At 35.9% G+C, this 16,625-nt stretch overlaps 1 protein-coding gene across 1 annotated transcript in view; it reads right to left on the bottom strand.

The window, feature by feature from the left end:
• The window catches only part of CDC73 (cell division cycle 73), a 110,209-nt gene that overhangs the window by 6,852 nt on the left and 86,732 nt on the right, over positions 1-16,625 (bottom strand). Inside the window, exons 11-15 of the mRNA XM_014943465.1 lie at positions 13,701-13,758; positions 10,626-10,661; positions 10,164-10,251; positions 2,448-2,609; positions 469-569 (exon numbers count right to left, since the gene is read on the bottom strand). Coding sequence (XP_014798951.1) covers positions 469-569; positions 2,448-2,609; positions 10,164-10,251; positions 10,626-10,661; positions 13,701-13,758 — 445 coding nt within the window. The remainder of the gene's footprint in view (positions 1-468; positions 570-2,447; positions 2,610-10,163; positions 10,252-10,625; positions 10,662-13,700; positions 13,759-16,625) is intronic.

Genomic DNA, 16,625 nt, shown 5'->3' with positions numbered 1-16,625 from the left:
AATTAGTGTTTGTATCTCATTAAACTTTCACATTTTTGTCAGACACCAGATCATATATTTGTAAAGCTGAGTGAAATACTAGGTGATTAATCTTCTGTTCAAAGTAGTAATGAAATCCAAAGACGGCCTATAAATGTGTTATCTACAGAGTTTGTAATATACATTGTCTTTTCCCCTTTTTTTCAGAAGCTTGGAAAGTAAATTTATATAATAGCTATTTCTGAACCTCTTGTAAAGAGGACAGCTCTGAAAAGATTTCCATGAACTTCCACAGGTCAGAAAAGAAGAATTGCAGAGGGCACATTAATGTTTTCCATCTGTGTGAAGATCTAAGCACCTGACTTCTCAACCACCAAAGTCAACAGCGCTTTGGCAGTACTTGATAGCAAGCATAAACAATCCACAAAAACACAGAACAGAATAACAAATGCCTAAACACTTAAAAACAAAACAAAACAAACCCCTTACTTTTTGCAAAGATATCAACAGGTGATCCATCAGGCAAGAGCCAAGGCCAGCCTTTGAACTGCCAAGCAGGACCCTGTACAAACACAGCCACCACACGATCCCTACAAACACAGGAAGAGGTGGAAACGTTGATGGGCTTGAACATGTCAATTACACATTTTCTTAAACAGCCAATATATGTTTGCACAGTTTCTTATTTTAGTAACAGCTGTATAGCACATTTAGCAACCACACCTTCAGTGTAACTGCTTTTTCTCTGTTAAACAAAACCCCATTTTTCTGAACTTTTAGCTCTGTCCCTTTGCAGAATGAAGCTCAGTTTCTCATGTTACATTTGCAAGAAGTCAACCAGTGTTTATTTCTGATTATTACTTTGCTTTTAAAAAGTGCTCCAACACTTTAGAAATAATCTTATATGAATAACATTGTAAACTCAGATGTATCAATTTCAAAGCCTTTATGCTGACTACCGTTAACATCTATTCTAACACTTTATTAGAAGAGACAGCTCCTAAATTTCTGCCTCAGTTTGCGAAGTGCATAATTTATTGTAAGGCAATGTAACCATTACCTACAGTCCAAGAAAATAAATTTGTGATTAAGATAAAGCTTTTACAATTAATAAAATTTTAAAAAACCAAACCTTTGAGAAAAAATGTCCTCCCACATATGTTCTATCTTTTTCTTGAACATTTACATCATCTCACAGTGGTTCCTACCTACTACAACAAATAGTCACCCCCCCAATCTTATCCCCAAATTTAATTCACCATAGTCTATCAAATCTCAAATGAAAAAAAAACAATCAAGGTGGAGTTTTGTTTTTTTTTTTTTAAAAGACAAACAAAGGGTTTGCCATTTAAAATGATGTTGTAGGTTTCATAATGGCTAACAGAGAAAAAAACAAAACAAAACCAACCAGTGGCAACATGTTAATTTCTAGATACTAATATCTGATTCTCCTTTGGATTAAAAAAAAAAAAAAAAAGCTAAGATACCCACACCACTTTATCTCTTTGGTCAGAAGCACTTTAGGAACCATTTTAGATGGTTCTTAAAGGTTTGATCAATTAAACGTTTTAAGTGTTACTTGATACCTAGAATTTCAAAACCACAGTTTTCTGATTAGTCCAAGTTTTCAACATAGAGAAAAACTTAATTTAAGAACAGGGCCTTTTCAAATTATTCCTTTCCATTAAAATCTACTTTAGAAGTTAAAAAACCAGCAAAAATATCATCATGCATGTCTAAAATCTTCACACTTGTGAGGAAGAAATAAAAATGCTGCCTAATTCATTATATCTAATAACAAAAAGATGTTTCTCCAGAATTGTCCTGCTCAAAGAGAAATGTTTTCATAGCATCAAAGAATGGGCTACAGAAAAAATAACATTTCCAGATTTTTCTTAAAAGTTAAGGCTACCTATGGTTCCCTTTCTGCAACTGGGGCTTTCCCTTCAGAAGTAAACCTCCATTCATTTAATCCAATTCAATGAATCCGATTCAATACTGAAACCACAGTTCAGTCTTGACTGTCTGATGTGCTTTTTTGCTTTCTTAGACTATTAAAAAAGTTAGAATGTCAGACACTGAAGGCCTGCAAATGTACCTTCATAACAGACTCTCAGAAAGCAGATGAGATGATTTTTCTCTCAGACCATGTTCCAGTAACTTGCACACTATAGCATCGTGAACCAGAAAACTCCTATGAATATTCCTATTTGAATTCTTGGAACATTTCAGGCAAACCTAATAAAAATAGTTCTGCTGCTCATACTGTTAAAATGTAGTGTGTTGTGATTTCTTAAGAACTTTTAAAGAAGATTATTTTCACCCGAAGACTCCTATAGAGTTAACAATTAAATGAACTCTTATATCCATTATCTTTACTTTTTAGTGAATTAGTAGCATCTTATTGGTACCCTCCAAATTCTGCATTCTCCTGGTTAAGAAATTTTGTAAAGGGGAAATTATTTTACCAGTCTTGTGGCATAAGTTTCAGAGGTTGGTCTACTACTCGGTAAGGTACAGTGACGCTGACTGTAGTTCCCCCAGGCTGCATCTGGTCCTTCCTTCTCTGGATTAGAGTTTCATTCTCTCGTTGACAGCCTTGTTTCTTCTTTTCATCTGATGGTACAAACCTTGGGAAATAAAGAAGCATTCAGTTGACAAAAGCAATTTATTTGATGTAATCATCAGGAAAAGTAACAACTTTATCAGAACTTTGCATTATTGGTAACAGTCACTAAAGACCATCATCTCATTGCCATTATGCCAAGCCTCCATCACTTCTCACTCAGAATACCAAACCACGTAAGAACAGTATTTCATACACCCGTAAAACCAGTTGTAGTAAAATGTCTTCTGTCCCTCAAAACTACAGCCAGACCTGTTCTTAAACATTGATCACATTTCTCGCCTACCTTACCCAACACATTTGAAGATGAGAAGTCAGATCACAGCCTGCTGAAGGGCTGTAACCCACTCTTTTTAGTGCCTGAGGGTAACACAGGAAAGCCTGGGCATCAAAAAACAATTTCTACCTGGAGGAAGTTTTAGAGCTCTTACTCTTGAAGCATTAGAATTATGTTTTCTCCAGAAAGCTGTGATTTTTGGTCAAAAAGGTTGTTGAATGAGGTTTTATTTTTTTTGGATGATGGTGATTTTACATTATCAGTGATTGATCTAGTTACTATGATGTATGATACTACAACTCCAGATTTATAGCTTCTTAAATAGCTTCTCTGATAGATTAAATGCTCAGAAAATGAGGATAATGTGATCCTCATGTCTTATGTCATCTCCGTATGACAAAAGTAAATGGTTAAGATACGTAATTCATTTAGATCGGGACCATCTAAAAAAGAAAAAAAATCATGTCAAGAATCTCCTCTTTATGACAATAATAAAACACACAAAACAGTTCTCAAAATTGGCACTATAAATGTGAGAGTAGCGTAAAGCCCTTTTACCGATGAATCTCACTGGATTTTGTCAAAAGGAAAGGTAACAAAATAATGCATTTTATAGAACTAAAACTATGTCAGAGAAAGATAAGCTGATGTGACCAGCATCATCTACTAGGCCAGGAAAAGAGCAGAGTTTAGACCCACGTTCTCCTAATATTCTGTTCACAATCACCCAGCTGCACAACTGAAACTGTTTGCTGCTGATGTTTCATTTCCAAAACTTCTGATAAAAGGAAACACTATATTTCACTTAGCTGCAAAAGTTAGAGTATTGGTACTACATTTTAAAAAACACACTACATAATTGGTAACATTTCTCTTCGTTATAGTACAGATGGTACTTTTTAGAACTTTATTACATTTTTTGGGTAAGTTGTTTGCACCATTTTTATTTGTTCTCCACAACCTATTTCTATCTGAATACTGAAACCCAATTTGAATGCGCTTAAACAGGCAGCCTGCATTTCCTATTGCCAGAAAAATAGAAAAAAGGAATGAAAAATGAAACATGAGGGAAAGTTCATTATTCAGTCAACTTGAAAATCTGAAAATACTGGCTTTTGCTAAGATCTTATATCCAATGACAAAAAGGTATCTTGGGGAAAAAAAAACCCAGACAAGAATGTTTTAAGGCAGTATGTGGAAATTGTCAACAAACCTTCAAACAAGATTATTTTATTTTCCTAACATAAATAAACAGATGAAGCCCCCTTATACTCTTCATGATTTAACAGTGTTTCAAAAACACAAAGTCACAACCAATGCCTGAAGTGTGCATCCAAATGCACACAACTGCACTGGAAAATTAAAGAAAACCTGCAAACAGCTATGAATTGTGCATTGACATTAACTAGTATTGCAAATACAGAAAAAGCATTTCAGATATTTTATGGTAAGCTATAACTTAAATTAAGCTTATGTGTCTAGTATATGTAAAACACCACCACTCTAGAAAATAGAGACAGAAAAAACACAGGATACACTGGGAAAAAAGTACACTTAGGCCACCTAGAATATTATTAAAAAAAAAACATTGAGACTGTAATTACACTAATTATGAAGCAATTAGAAAATAGGCAATATTTTAACTACCACAACCAACTGACACATACAATTGCATGCTACATACAAAGGCATTCAACATAATTCTACTTCGGAGAAAGCTACCAAACACGACATCAAAATTTGGTATTTCTATTCAAGATGCTAATTTAAAAACTCAAAAGCGAGGTGCAACTTTAATCATGAGCATACCTAACAGTCTGTCCTGCCAACATGTTGCAGGCTTTGCTTTGCCAATGCTAATAGATAGGAAACTGTATTTTATAACTTAAAATGAGGATTTGCTTGGTCATCTTGAGCTTTTAAGAAAACTATTCATGAGTGGCTCCTCACTCATCAGAACTAAGGAATCTGGGCTGGAAAGACTGAAACAAGAGGTTGTGGTTTTTATAATAATTATTAAAAATTACCAAAAAAACCCTCCTCCAAACACCTTTTACCCAAGTGGCAAGTTCTATATGAAAAGCACGTTCACCTAAAATGGCGGAGAGCTTGAGAAGAACTTTGTTCTTTATTACATGTCCTGTGCACTGAATGCAAACAAACTCTTACAAAATATGTAAATAAAAACCACACACGTTACTGTGATAATAAAATATTCATACGAACAGCAATCTAAAAGGTCATAATTTTCAATTTAATTTGTAAACATGAGGAAGCAGACATATTTTAAATTGAAACAGGAAACCCAGCCACCCCTGCCAAATTAGACAAAAAGCAATATTGCTGTTCTACAGTCTACCAGTTTCCTACTATATCTGAGACCCCTCAAATTTGGCTGAAACAGGCATTCTCAATTCTACTTCCACCTTTAAATGTTTATTTGTTTAAGAATTCATTTCAACACTAATTTATTGACAGTTTCTCTCTATTTCAGCTAGAAACTACGTTACAGCCATTAAGGCACCACTTGGTTGTGCTTCAGTTATGCATCTTCTAGACAATAGCTTCAGGTTTATTTACAATAAAAATCTGAATGTTTTTGAGCACATTTCTCCAGGACAGAACATGTTATCTGAATTTTCTGAAAAAAAAATAAAATATCGATGAGCAGATTTAAATGGACCAGTAGAGAAGATGACTGTCATAAAGAAAGCACCGGAGGAAACGCTTACATATATGTAGACACACAGAAGGTTTAGGAAATATATGCTTGCATTTTCAGGAACCATCGATTCCGTAAGTATAATAAAAGCCCTGTGCTCAAGAATTGAGAATCAACAGAAGTTACTGTGTAATTATAAATATTATCATGGCTTATTCTATCACTACCTGGACATAAAGACAAGCTTAAGAAATTTGAGTATTAAAGAAAACAGAAAAACTCCTCTTCTCTTGGGAATTATTTGCCAAGATACTATATCTGGTGGCTTAACTACATATTTGTACTTCACCTTTTTCATCATCCAACAACTTAGAAATGTGTTCTGAATTCTGACTGTGCAAAAGCTTACATTTTTTTTGTTGCTTCATCAGATTACTATCCCTTGGTGGGGGGGGGGGGGGGTTATGTGCGTTTCGTAGGAAAAAAAAAAAAAAAAAAAAAAAAAAAAAAGGGGGGGGGGGGGGGGGGGGGAATCACAAAAAAACCTACACCACAAGCCCATATCTACTTAGAATCCATTTTTATACCCCTACTAGGAAATTAATAGCACTCAATTATCTTGTTGTTAATTGCCAAAATCATTCACATAAAACCTGGTGCACTCTCTCACTTTGTAAAGACAGCAGGTCCCTTTCCTAAGGTAACAGGCAAGCGATTGAACAAGATCAAATTATGGGAGGTAATTGGTAAGATACTATCCACTGAACTGCCAGAGCTGATGGGACCCAGGCTCTAAACTCACAGCAATTGCCAGCATTAACTTTAAAACACTTTCAGTGAGGTCAGAGCAGCACTTTCTGGCCCCAACTCAGGCATACTGAAAAATGCATGAACAGAGAATAAGGCAACTCCAGTGCTGGACAGTAACCCAGATCATCATAACATACTTTAGATTGTGTTTAGAACTGGAGATTTATTTTTACAACCCCCTCAATATCTTTGTTAGATTACAGTATCAAAAGCTTCACGCACCTATTTTGTAAGAGAAAAAAGCTTTTTGTCATACATCATCCCTGAATCTTTCAGCTGGTTTGCTCAATGTCAAAGCTGGATAAATCTCAGTAAGTTGCCTGGCCACATATGGTGAAACATATCATGAGTAAAAGCATCATCATAATAAAAATATATAATCATCACCTAATGATTTACATCTGCCTGATAATTCCTGCCTTGCTTTTTGTTCCATGTAAAGAAGCAGCGTTGCTTCTGAAAAGCCTAGCAAGACACTCTGAAATACTCAGCCTGGAAGACCAGATTTTACACAGTAATTATGATATCCAGTGTTGCATGCAAATAGTGAAGAATAAAGTGTATTATATGAAATATTTTTTAAGAAGCTTAATAATATGAAGTTCTGATTTTAAAAGAAACTATATCTTAATATTATAGAAATTCTTCATTTTCATCTTGTATTTGTCTGCTTTGGAAAGTAACTTTTCAAAAAAGGTTATAAAGACTATTTGCATATGATACAGCATATGAACTGTATATATTACAATTACATATAGAAATGTCCCATGACAAAATCTAAGCTGTGACAAATATATCCAACAGACAACTCTGGTATCTTAAAAAAAAAATATCTTAAACCAGTAACGTGCTTCCAGTTTACCATTATGTATATTTCATTCTACTCATGATAGCTTGCTTTGTTTCCATATTCTCTCCCTCAAAAGAGAGCATAGCATTAGATTCCAATTAAACATGCTAAGCATCATACAAATGTCAGCCAAATTTGGCAAGGAACAAAACCCCAACATATTACAGTGCTATGAAAAGGCTTACTAAAAACTTTGGTGTAATTATAAAGTTTCTTTCAACCCTTGACAATTGAATTTAACGGCTACCGAAGTACTGGATGAAGCGTGTCCTGTTTATTTTACAACAAAGAACCTAAAATATCTGCCAATGATACTGTAATTACTTTTTCTCATATCCCAAGTGACAACGTGTTGCAGTCCAGTTACATATCCTCGTTACAGCACCCTAGACAAAATTTATATTAAAACAGGAATTCCCAGCTAAGACTTAGTTTTAAGTGATTTGATCTCTAATTACAATTTCAGCTAACTTTGTTCCTTATTTTGTTTTAAGAAACTTTTAAATGGATGGAATCACAAAAGTTGGTTTTATTTATGAAGCCCAAATACTCAATTCTTCATAATCACACACTTCAACAATCTGTGGTGCCTCAGGTACCAGGCATGGAAGAGAAAGTTGCCCTATAAATTGCCACGGTCACACGTGTATGACAGTTTCCATACCCTAACAATCCTGGGGGCCTCATTCTCCCACAGAGTTCTCCTACATTTCTAAGCAGCCTCCCCTGCAATGGCTCTTACTTTTCCAGCTCCAATAGTCCCTTCTCCTTGCCTTCTATCATTGATCTCCTATGATGGCTAATACAAGCAGGTTGATTACCTAAAGAAACACAAGAAATTCAAATCTACCTGCACTGTCCTCAGCAGGAGTGAGGAAGGGAGTATTTATTTGGGTGTATCTGGATAATATACCTTTATTCCACAACTTGTGGCAATGGCATATGTCTTCCAAATCTCTAGTCTTCCTGTCAAATTTAGCTGAAAGTGGGGAATGAGTTAAAGGAGGCGGTGACTGAGAGGCAGAAGTCAGATAAGTCTTCTTTCCTTGGAAAGCCACCACGTACCTATCAATCACACTCTACATCAAGGCTAGTTCTACACTTTGCATACCTGAACAGTAAAAACAAACCCTGCAGCCATTCCTAAACTACTTCAATAAATTTGAATGCAAAAAAAAAATAATACAGTCCAGGTGGCATATTTTCTAGAAGAGTGCTAGAACTGTCATGGCTAAATTAATATTTTTCTCTTCTGAATTCTGCTATTGCACTTGTGATTCATTAACATACCTTGCTTCTTCACTGTCTTTCATACTTGTTAACTAAATCAGTGTCCTCCTTTGACCCCTTAAACTTCTTTTTTTTTTTTTCTGGATCTGGAGGCTCTAACAATCATCCTCCTCTTGGGGCAGGTCTTGAGAAGTTAACTGGAGCTCTACCCCAGTGCAGCTGAAAATAGTGCAAGACTCCTAGCACAGATATACTTAGACATGACATATAGGTGCTTTATTCCATTATAGGTATTCCTGTATCAGAAAGTCAAAAATTACATAGATGTAAAATCCAGGGGTTGTACTCGGGAAATTTTTTCTTAAACATGAAAACCCACATAAACAAGGAACATCCTCCGTCAAAACAATTATATCAGTCCAGAAACTGCTTGCACATTAAACTATAATGTTAAAAGCCAGCTTTCTCTCTGATTAAATATTTCAGAAGAGGCACCAAGAGTCCAGTATGCTTACTGGATCTTTGATGATATGTGGCAGTAATCTAGGAAACTAGAAATAGCTGGAGATCAGAAGGCACCTGGCACCTTACAGCACAGTTTGAAAAAATTCTAGGACGACTCCAGTGAAAGCTGCAAGCACCACAATAAGGACAGCCTATTTTTGAAGAAAACCAGTGCACAGTCTCATAAAGGACAAGCAAAGTGGTGAAGGTGGAAGAAAGAGTTCTCCACTTTTTGAAATTACCATTGAGGACAGTCTGTAACAGTGTATTTATCTGTGAAAATGACTGCCTCTTTCAGAAAAATTAACTGGTGTTAATAGGCAGGCAACTGTAATACCATGATCTGTTGGACAACTGAAAAATGTTTTGGGTTTTGTTTTTTTGGGTGGGTGGGGTTTTTTGTGGCTTGGGTCTTTTTGTAATACCATGATCTGTTGGACAACTGAAAGATGTTTTGGGGTTTTTTTTGGGGGTGGGTGGGTTGTTTTGTGGCTTGGGTCTTTTTGGTGTGGTTTTTTTTTTTTCCCCTCCTCATAATAGTGAATTTTACCTTACCATGAAGCAAGCAATTCACAGTGTCAATTGCATTCAGCCATAATGAAGTAAATCTTAGAATCACAATAAACAAATTTCAGCAACTTACTAATATTTCACTGAATAAATTTGCAGCAATACTTAATGATAATGCTTTATTTTTATTTCTATTGTATGTGAACTTTAAAAAAATCCTTTTTTTATACAACCAGCTGGCCTGCTCAGCTGATACAGCCGTTTATCAAAAGCAGAGGCCACCCTCCGGTCCCCTTCTCCTTTACAATAACTGTGGTCATTTCCCAAAATCTTTTCTGAACTCCACGAGGACATTGCCCTTGCTCATCTTCTCTAAGTCTTCCTCTATTGTAAGGGTTCATAAACTGGTTGCACATGTGTGCGTATCTGTTACATAAAAAAATACTGCTACAGAAATTAGAAATTGTACTGTAAAACATTCTTCTCAATCTGCCTATTTGGCCCACAGGTCAGAACCATGCAAAAATTATGAAAATGAGTTTTTTCTTTTTTCCTACTATTCAAGAGGCATTAATTTCTTTTATACTCTGTTCTGCAAAACTAGCTTGTCACAAGGCGGCAGACACTCCCTCTTGCTTAATTACTAATTTGCGACTAGTATACCTTTATATTTGAACACAGTTTTTTGTACGGTATGTTCTAATCAGCTACTTACTTCAGATCTTGCAGAAGGTCCTTTGCATTAAGCATCGTTATTAGAGAGGTCGTGGCTGCTGGAATAATGATTATGGGAGTTCGAGATCCTGTAGAGATAATAAAGTTACATTTGCCTGTAGGGTTTTTTTGTTGTGGCTTTGGTTGTTGGAGATTCCTCCCCCTTTTTTCATTAAAGGAACAGTACATAAAAACAAAACTCTTGCTTAACAGATCAAAATCATGGAAAAATACTCCAGGAAAATTGTAGTATATAATTTTTAAACTGAAGGTTTTCATTCACGAAAAAAACGCATACCTCTGCCAAGAGTCTTTAAACATGGGTAGGACCCATATTTAGCAAAACAGAACACTGTCTGCCTTCCGCTGCTTGTTTATGTTGTTACTTGTACTTCCAACAAAAGATAGAGCAGACAAAATTCACACAAAAATTAAAAGAATTGTGTAACTAAAATTGACTCACCTTTTTTCTGGTTTGGAGGTGGTCTTGCTTGAGAAACTGAGAAAAAAAATCAGAAAATATGGCAGAATGACTAACACATAAATACAAGCATCCTTGTAAGGCAACATTTCAATGTTTTTAGTTGCAGGATTGAACAGAGGAGTGTCCTCATATAGTCATTAGATCATTTTCACGGATGCAATAAACAAAGTTGAAGAAGCGATTTATAATTTGGGTCTCAGTATGCAAAAGACAAAGCTTTTGACCGTCTGAAACAGGTATTAGGACAGTGGAGTCAATACCTCCTAATTTTACTGAAACTAGTCATCCCTGTCCATCCTCATCAAAAGGTGGAGGCACTATAGCATTGACAAAAATTGCCAGCAATCTTGAGAAAAGCTGCTTGTAGATCTTAAGTTCAATAGTGCTGAACCAACATGAAGACAGTTTCACAGCAAACTAATCTTTACAGACCTTCACCTTTTCATTAGTAAATATTATCGCAGATGATATCTGTAGAATTAAGCTATCAATAACAAAAATCTGAATTTCAAGCTTACTCACACTACTTTTTGGATTGCAACTTGAGTTATACAAGCAATCTGGATGCCAGAAACAAGGAAACTTGACAGATAACGTAGCAGTCAAGCAAAAAAACCCAAACACAACATCAACCCCACCCAAATACACAAAAAACATGACAAACAAAAACCAACCCCAAACAACAAAAACCAAAAACCCTGCCCCTAAACCCTCAAACAATCCACCAAAAACACACAAGCAAACAATACTGGCTAGATAGAAACCAAGGAGCATATATGCTTCTTCACTTTGATGCTATTACTGAATACCCTTGTTTCCTCCAAGTATTTTATAGTTTGGTTTTCATGAATCCTAGCTTAAGGAAAGAACTGTTGTGCTTGATCATCATCATCCCACATGTTTATCCTAACTCACAACATCAGAAAATAGTGAGTAGCAGAAATATTGATGCAGACTAACTCGTCTCAACTGCTACTATGCATGACAAATTTCATTAATTGACTTGCAATTTCATAGCACCAACTTGTTCATGTTTATTTATGACCAACTGTTACAGAAACTGGCTAGAACAGTATAAATATTCACAACACATAGTTGCCATTGTTGAAATATTGAGACCATATCCTTAATTATCTTTCCTGACACTGTCAAATGCACAGACATAATTGGTGACACTATATTGAACTACGTGAACCTTACCTACCCAAAGATTTTTTTATTTTTTATTTTTTTTTTAAATCTAGGTTTCTCTTTCATGTAAAACAGTTCCTGAAATACATGTGAAGCATCAGCTGCCCAAAGAAAAAGGGGCGGGAAGGGTGAGGGGGTTCTGTAAGACATTTGATAGCTGTACCAAGACATGTTAGTAGAAGATTAGGTACAAAAAAAATCTTAAATTAAAAGCACATCTCGTAGGTAATTTTTTCAAATCAGCATTGCCCAGCTTTTGTCCAATTCACCCAACACTTCAAAGTGCAAAGCAGCAGCCTCCTGGAAATTGCAATTTTTAAATCCTTTGACTGCTACAATCAGAATAGCTACTTTTAAAAAAAAGTTCCAAATCCCCAAATACTCCAGAACAGGCATGTTGATTTTGTTTGGGGTTTGATTTTTTTTTTGGAAAGAAGCAGTACATACGTTCTTCAGACTATACCTCTCTTCTTTATTTTCTCTTCAACTTACAATAATATAGAGGCAAGTTAGTGGATCAGATTGGCCTTAGAGAAGGGCCATAAGAGTATAACCTGCATAGAATTAAAAAAACAAACAAACAAACCCCACAAAAAAAAAAAACCAACTTTCCTGCCATTTGATGCCCATGAAGTTGCAGCTAGCTGTAGGGACCTGTGACAATTCAGCCAGATTTCTGCTCTTGCCACTTCTACCCTTTTCATACTGCTGTCTGTCAACTCTATTTGCATTATTATGCTTAACGGGGCTAGTGAGATAAATATGACAGGCAGCATGACCTTTCTAGTACCAAAATAACAAAACAGAAGAATCTGTGCACAACAGCATTTAGGTATGCTGAAAATATCCAAAATTAGAATAGATTTTTGGGTGGAAGAACCATTTTTACAATACTAAATCCTAGCATTAAATCTTGCTATTAAATCCCAATGAACTAGCAAGGCATTAGTAAGCATTTAGTAGACTCAACAAGAATATGAAGTACTCCAGCACTATGTCTAGAACAGGTTCATTAATTTTAAAAGGTAGCTTTGTTTCCAAAAATCCCCAAAATGTTTCCTTTCTAATACCTTTATAACAACAGTAACCATCATGTTGTTACTAAATAACACCTTTCACTCCAGACTTTATTCCACCAAACCAGAAGTTTTTGTAATATGTAACTAGATGCAGCTATGCACTTTGGTGTTTAGAAGCATTGATCCTCTCATATACTGTCTGTGCCTTTAGCCACTTTTAAAAACTTTAAGGGTTTCTCATTAAAACAAAACAAAGTACCTGCATCATTCTATCTTTGAATCTCAATTTGAGATTCAATCTGACATACAAAAATTACTTGATAAAGTCTACTAGCTGGGAATTAGAAAGCCAGTTGAGGATTCTGGCCCCATTACAAATACCTTATGTGCTAAGAAGCATGAAGTAAAGATAACGCATTCAGAGACAGACTTATTTCTGATATAGTAACAACAGAAGTAATAATACATCTCTTTTTGAGATTAGCTTTTCTACTTAGGTTGGTTGTCCTGGAAGTACTACCCAGCTCTCATTACATATTTGAGCTGGCATTTGTGAACTATCAAGCTGACAACCACGAAGTTTGTCACTTTTTAATTAAACTAGTGCATCCTTTCAACGGGATAACGCAACGCACCAAAGAGAATGAACCCAAGCCCCAGACCCTGGATCATTTCAATTCCATGTATGCACGGTATAGCATTAACCAAAAAGTTATGTGTTATTTACAATACAAATGCAACTAAAGGTCACAAATAAATTATCCCAACCAGAGTTTTTAACAGTGCTCCTTTGAAACTCGTACTTATTTGGGATAGAATCACAAATGAATGCAGGTTACCTTACCTGGTCGTGGTACAGGCTGTGCTGCTGGAGTTTGTGTTTTTCGAGCAGAAGCACCTTCCTTTGAAAAGACAGAAGAGGTATCATATCAGCCAGCATTCTTATCATACATTGCTTTATTTAAATGAACACAGAGCTACAGAGGGTATCATGAAAATTGGGACAAAACATTTACGTTAAAGAGGAGAAAGAAAATGGTGAATATATTCAAAACTCTTTGCAGATTCTGTTTTAGACTTGTAGATGACAGACAACCTCATACGCTTTTAATAGATTTACATTTTAACCATCATATGCCAATCCAACTTTTTTCTACATTCAAAGAAACATCTTCTATTTATAATCTTGTTTCATAGAATCAGAGAATCGTCTAGGTTGGAAGAGACCCTTGGGATCATCGAGTCCAACCATCTACCCTACTCTGCAAAGTCCTCCCCTACACCATGTCCCTTAGCACTGCATCTAAATGGCCCTTAAACACATCCAGGGATGGTGACTCCACCACCTCCCTGGGCAGCCTGTTCCAATGCCCTATCACTCTTTCGGTGAAAAATTCTTTCCTAATGTTCAATCTAAACCTACCCTGTTGGAGCTTGATCTTTCGTTTTATCTATGATCACTTTCACCAAGGGTTAATAAATTTAAGCAATTTGCTATAGAAATTTCAAAACAAGATCTACTTATGCTCTGAATGGAAAACTAGGAACAAGAAATTGCAATGCATTCCTGCCTTGATGAGTTTTAGTGCCCAGAAATAGCACTCTTATGATAATTAGTTCTGCTCATGCCTTATCCAATTACCTTAATGTAACAAACAAAAGGCTTGCACTACTATTTATTCTTGTTAACTCTGCAGAGTCAACACAGCACGTAACAGAACAATGAGGTCACACACGTCTGGTTCCAAAGCAACATTGAACTCCTGCAAGAACAAATTCTGTTCTCCGTTACTTCTGTGAACCCTCACTGAACAAAACATATACTACTAACAACATTACTAATGCTGTAGAAGAAATGCTATATATTCCAGCTACTTCAATTTTCAAGACTGACAGAAAACCTGCTAATATGAAACCATGAATTTTATCTGAAAACGACTTAAACACTCCGTGAAGCATATCCTACAACTGTGAGACACTCGGAAAGGTCAGAGATCCCACCCTGGGAAAAACCTGTTTGAAAGGACTCCAATATGGCATTATTACATTTGTGTGTCCATGCATAAATAACAATATGTTCTGTAATTCAAATTGAAAAGAAAGCTAATGAGCAGGGAAATGCGAGTAGCCTCAAGTTCCATGATTTAAATAACACCTAAAGAAACTGCTTTTACATTTACACCATGAAAGTTAAAACTTTTTTTTAATGTCAAGAACTGTGAAGTACAAATAGAAGAGAAGATCACTTGACAAGCCCTTTGAAAACACAAATTAACTCAAAATATCTCTTCCCCAAGTTTTAGTCAAAGCCACCCATGATTAGTTACGAAAGGCTGGAGCTGACATTTGGTACAGCACACAGCTTTCGGAACTTTTACAGTCAGCAACCTCCTATTAATCTTCAGTATGAGGATTTAACCCCCCAATGCAAGAAACGGAGTATGCTAGAATTTTTCTTGTACTCTCTTCTGCTTATTAAAATACCAACATCAATGTAGGGTATTTGAGTCAGTAACTGTTATTTTGAGACTTACTTTTTTAGTATCTGGGAAAAGGTATTTTTGCCAATGTTCTTTCACAATAATTACTCAGAAAATGATAAAAATCAAAATACCACACTGTGAAGGAAGAGCAGCAGGAAAGGCTGACTACCTTTGAGAGGAGCCTCGTGACTGAGAAACAGAAGTTATTTGAAACATCACCACCTTTCTTTTAACCAAGAAAGTGGAAATAAACCATTTTGCATCTCTTTCTGTAGAGAAATGTCGTTTTCTGTGTGAAAACGTTTCTGTTCCTGTGGTGCACTAATTACGAGTTTTAAAGAAATACCAAGAAGTCTCCCACAACATTTCCTTAATTTCACAGCACTTCGTGAAATGTAAAAAAGCAACCTATCAAGCTAAAGAAATGTTACTTCCTGAGATGCTAAGTTTCAGCTTTCTAAATCCAAGTCATTTTGCTTGGATGCTTAACTATTACTGTCCACAGCACCACGCATCCATTCCTCTTTCCTTCCCTGCAGAAGCAGCAATGCAACTTTTCTGCTTCCCCTTCCACTTAGTTCAGTGCCTCCAATGTCTCAAACAGACCCTGCAGGTCCTAGGGCAGCTGCAATGAAGGGAGGAAAGCAGGAGTGGCTTCAGAGATGCTGGAGTTTCGGTTATAATTCTTCCCAAGAATTTCCAAAATAAAAACCAAAGCCTCGCTTTGGTTTCCATATGACTTGTGCTCAGGATTTCTCTCTTCACCAAAATTTCCATTAAGCACCAGAATATACATAGAATCAAGCCTAACAAATGATCCATTTGGCAAATGGATCCAGTTGGGAGTTTTTCGGTACTTCCCTCTAAATTGTCTTCTCTAGAAAAAGGCAGGGCTTTGAAAACATTGCAACTAAACCCAAACCAAAGCCCCAAAACAACAACTAATCACATTAAAAAAAAAAAATAACGCACATGATAATATCTGACTAATGGTAGGAAAGAGATTAATTCAAATAAGTAGACACAAAAGACAGTTACCACTTTCACTCCTATGACCTTTCTATTTGTAAGAACAATTTCTGCAAATCAATAAATGATGGAGGTCACGGCTTTCAGTTCTGTAAATCACTGCCTCAGACTGATAATTTCCTGGATGAACCACAGCTCACAACTCCTGATATTCTGGCATCTTAGCACAGAAGCTCAATTGTTACCTATTGAAGGCAAAACATCCATCCTTTGTAACCGATTTACATCTCTCTATGATTATCAGTGACCTAATCACA

The sequence above is a fragment of the Calidris pugnax genome, unplaced genomic scaffold (genome assembly GCF_001431845.1).
Source record: "Calidris pugnax isolate Ruff unplaced genomic scaffold, ASM143184v1 scaffold63, whole genome shotgun sequence".
NCBI classification, from domain to species: Eukaryota; Metazoa; Chordata; class Aves; order Charadriiformes; family Scolopacidae; genus Calidris; species Calidris pugnax.
The sequence above is the reverse complement of the archived record's forward strand: the minus strand, read 5'-3'. Positions and strand labels throughout refer to the sequence as shown.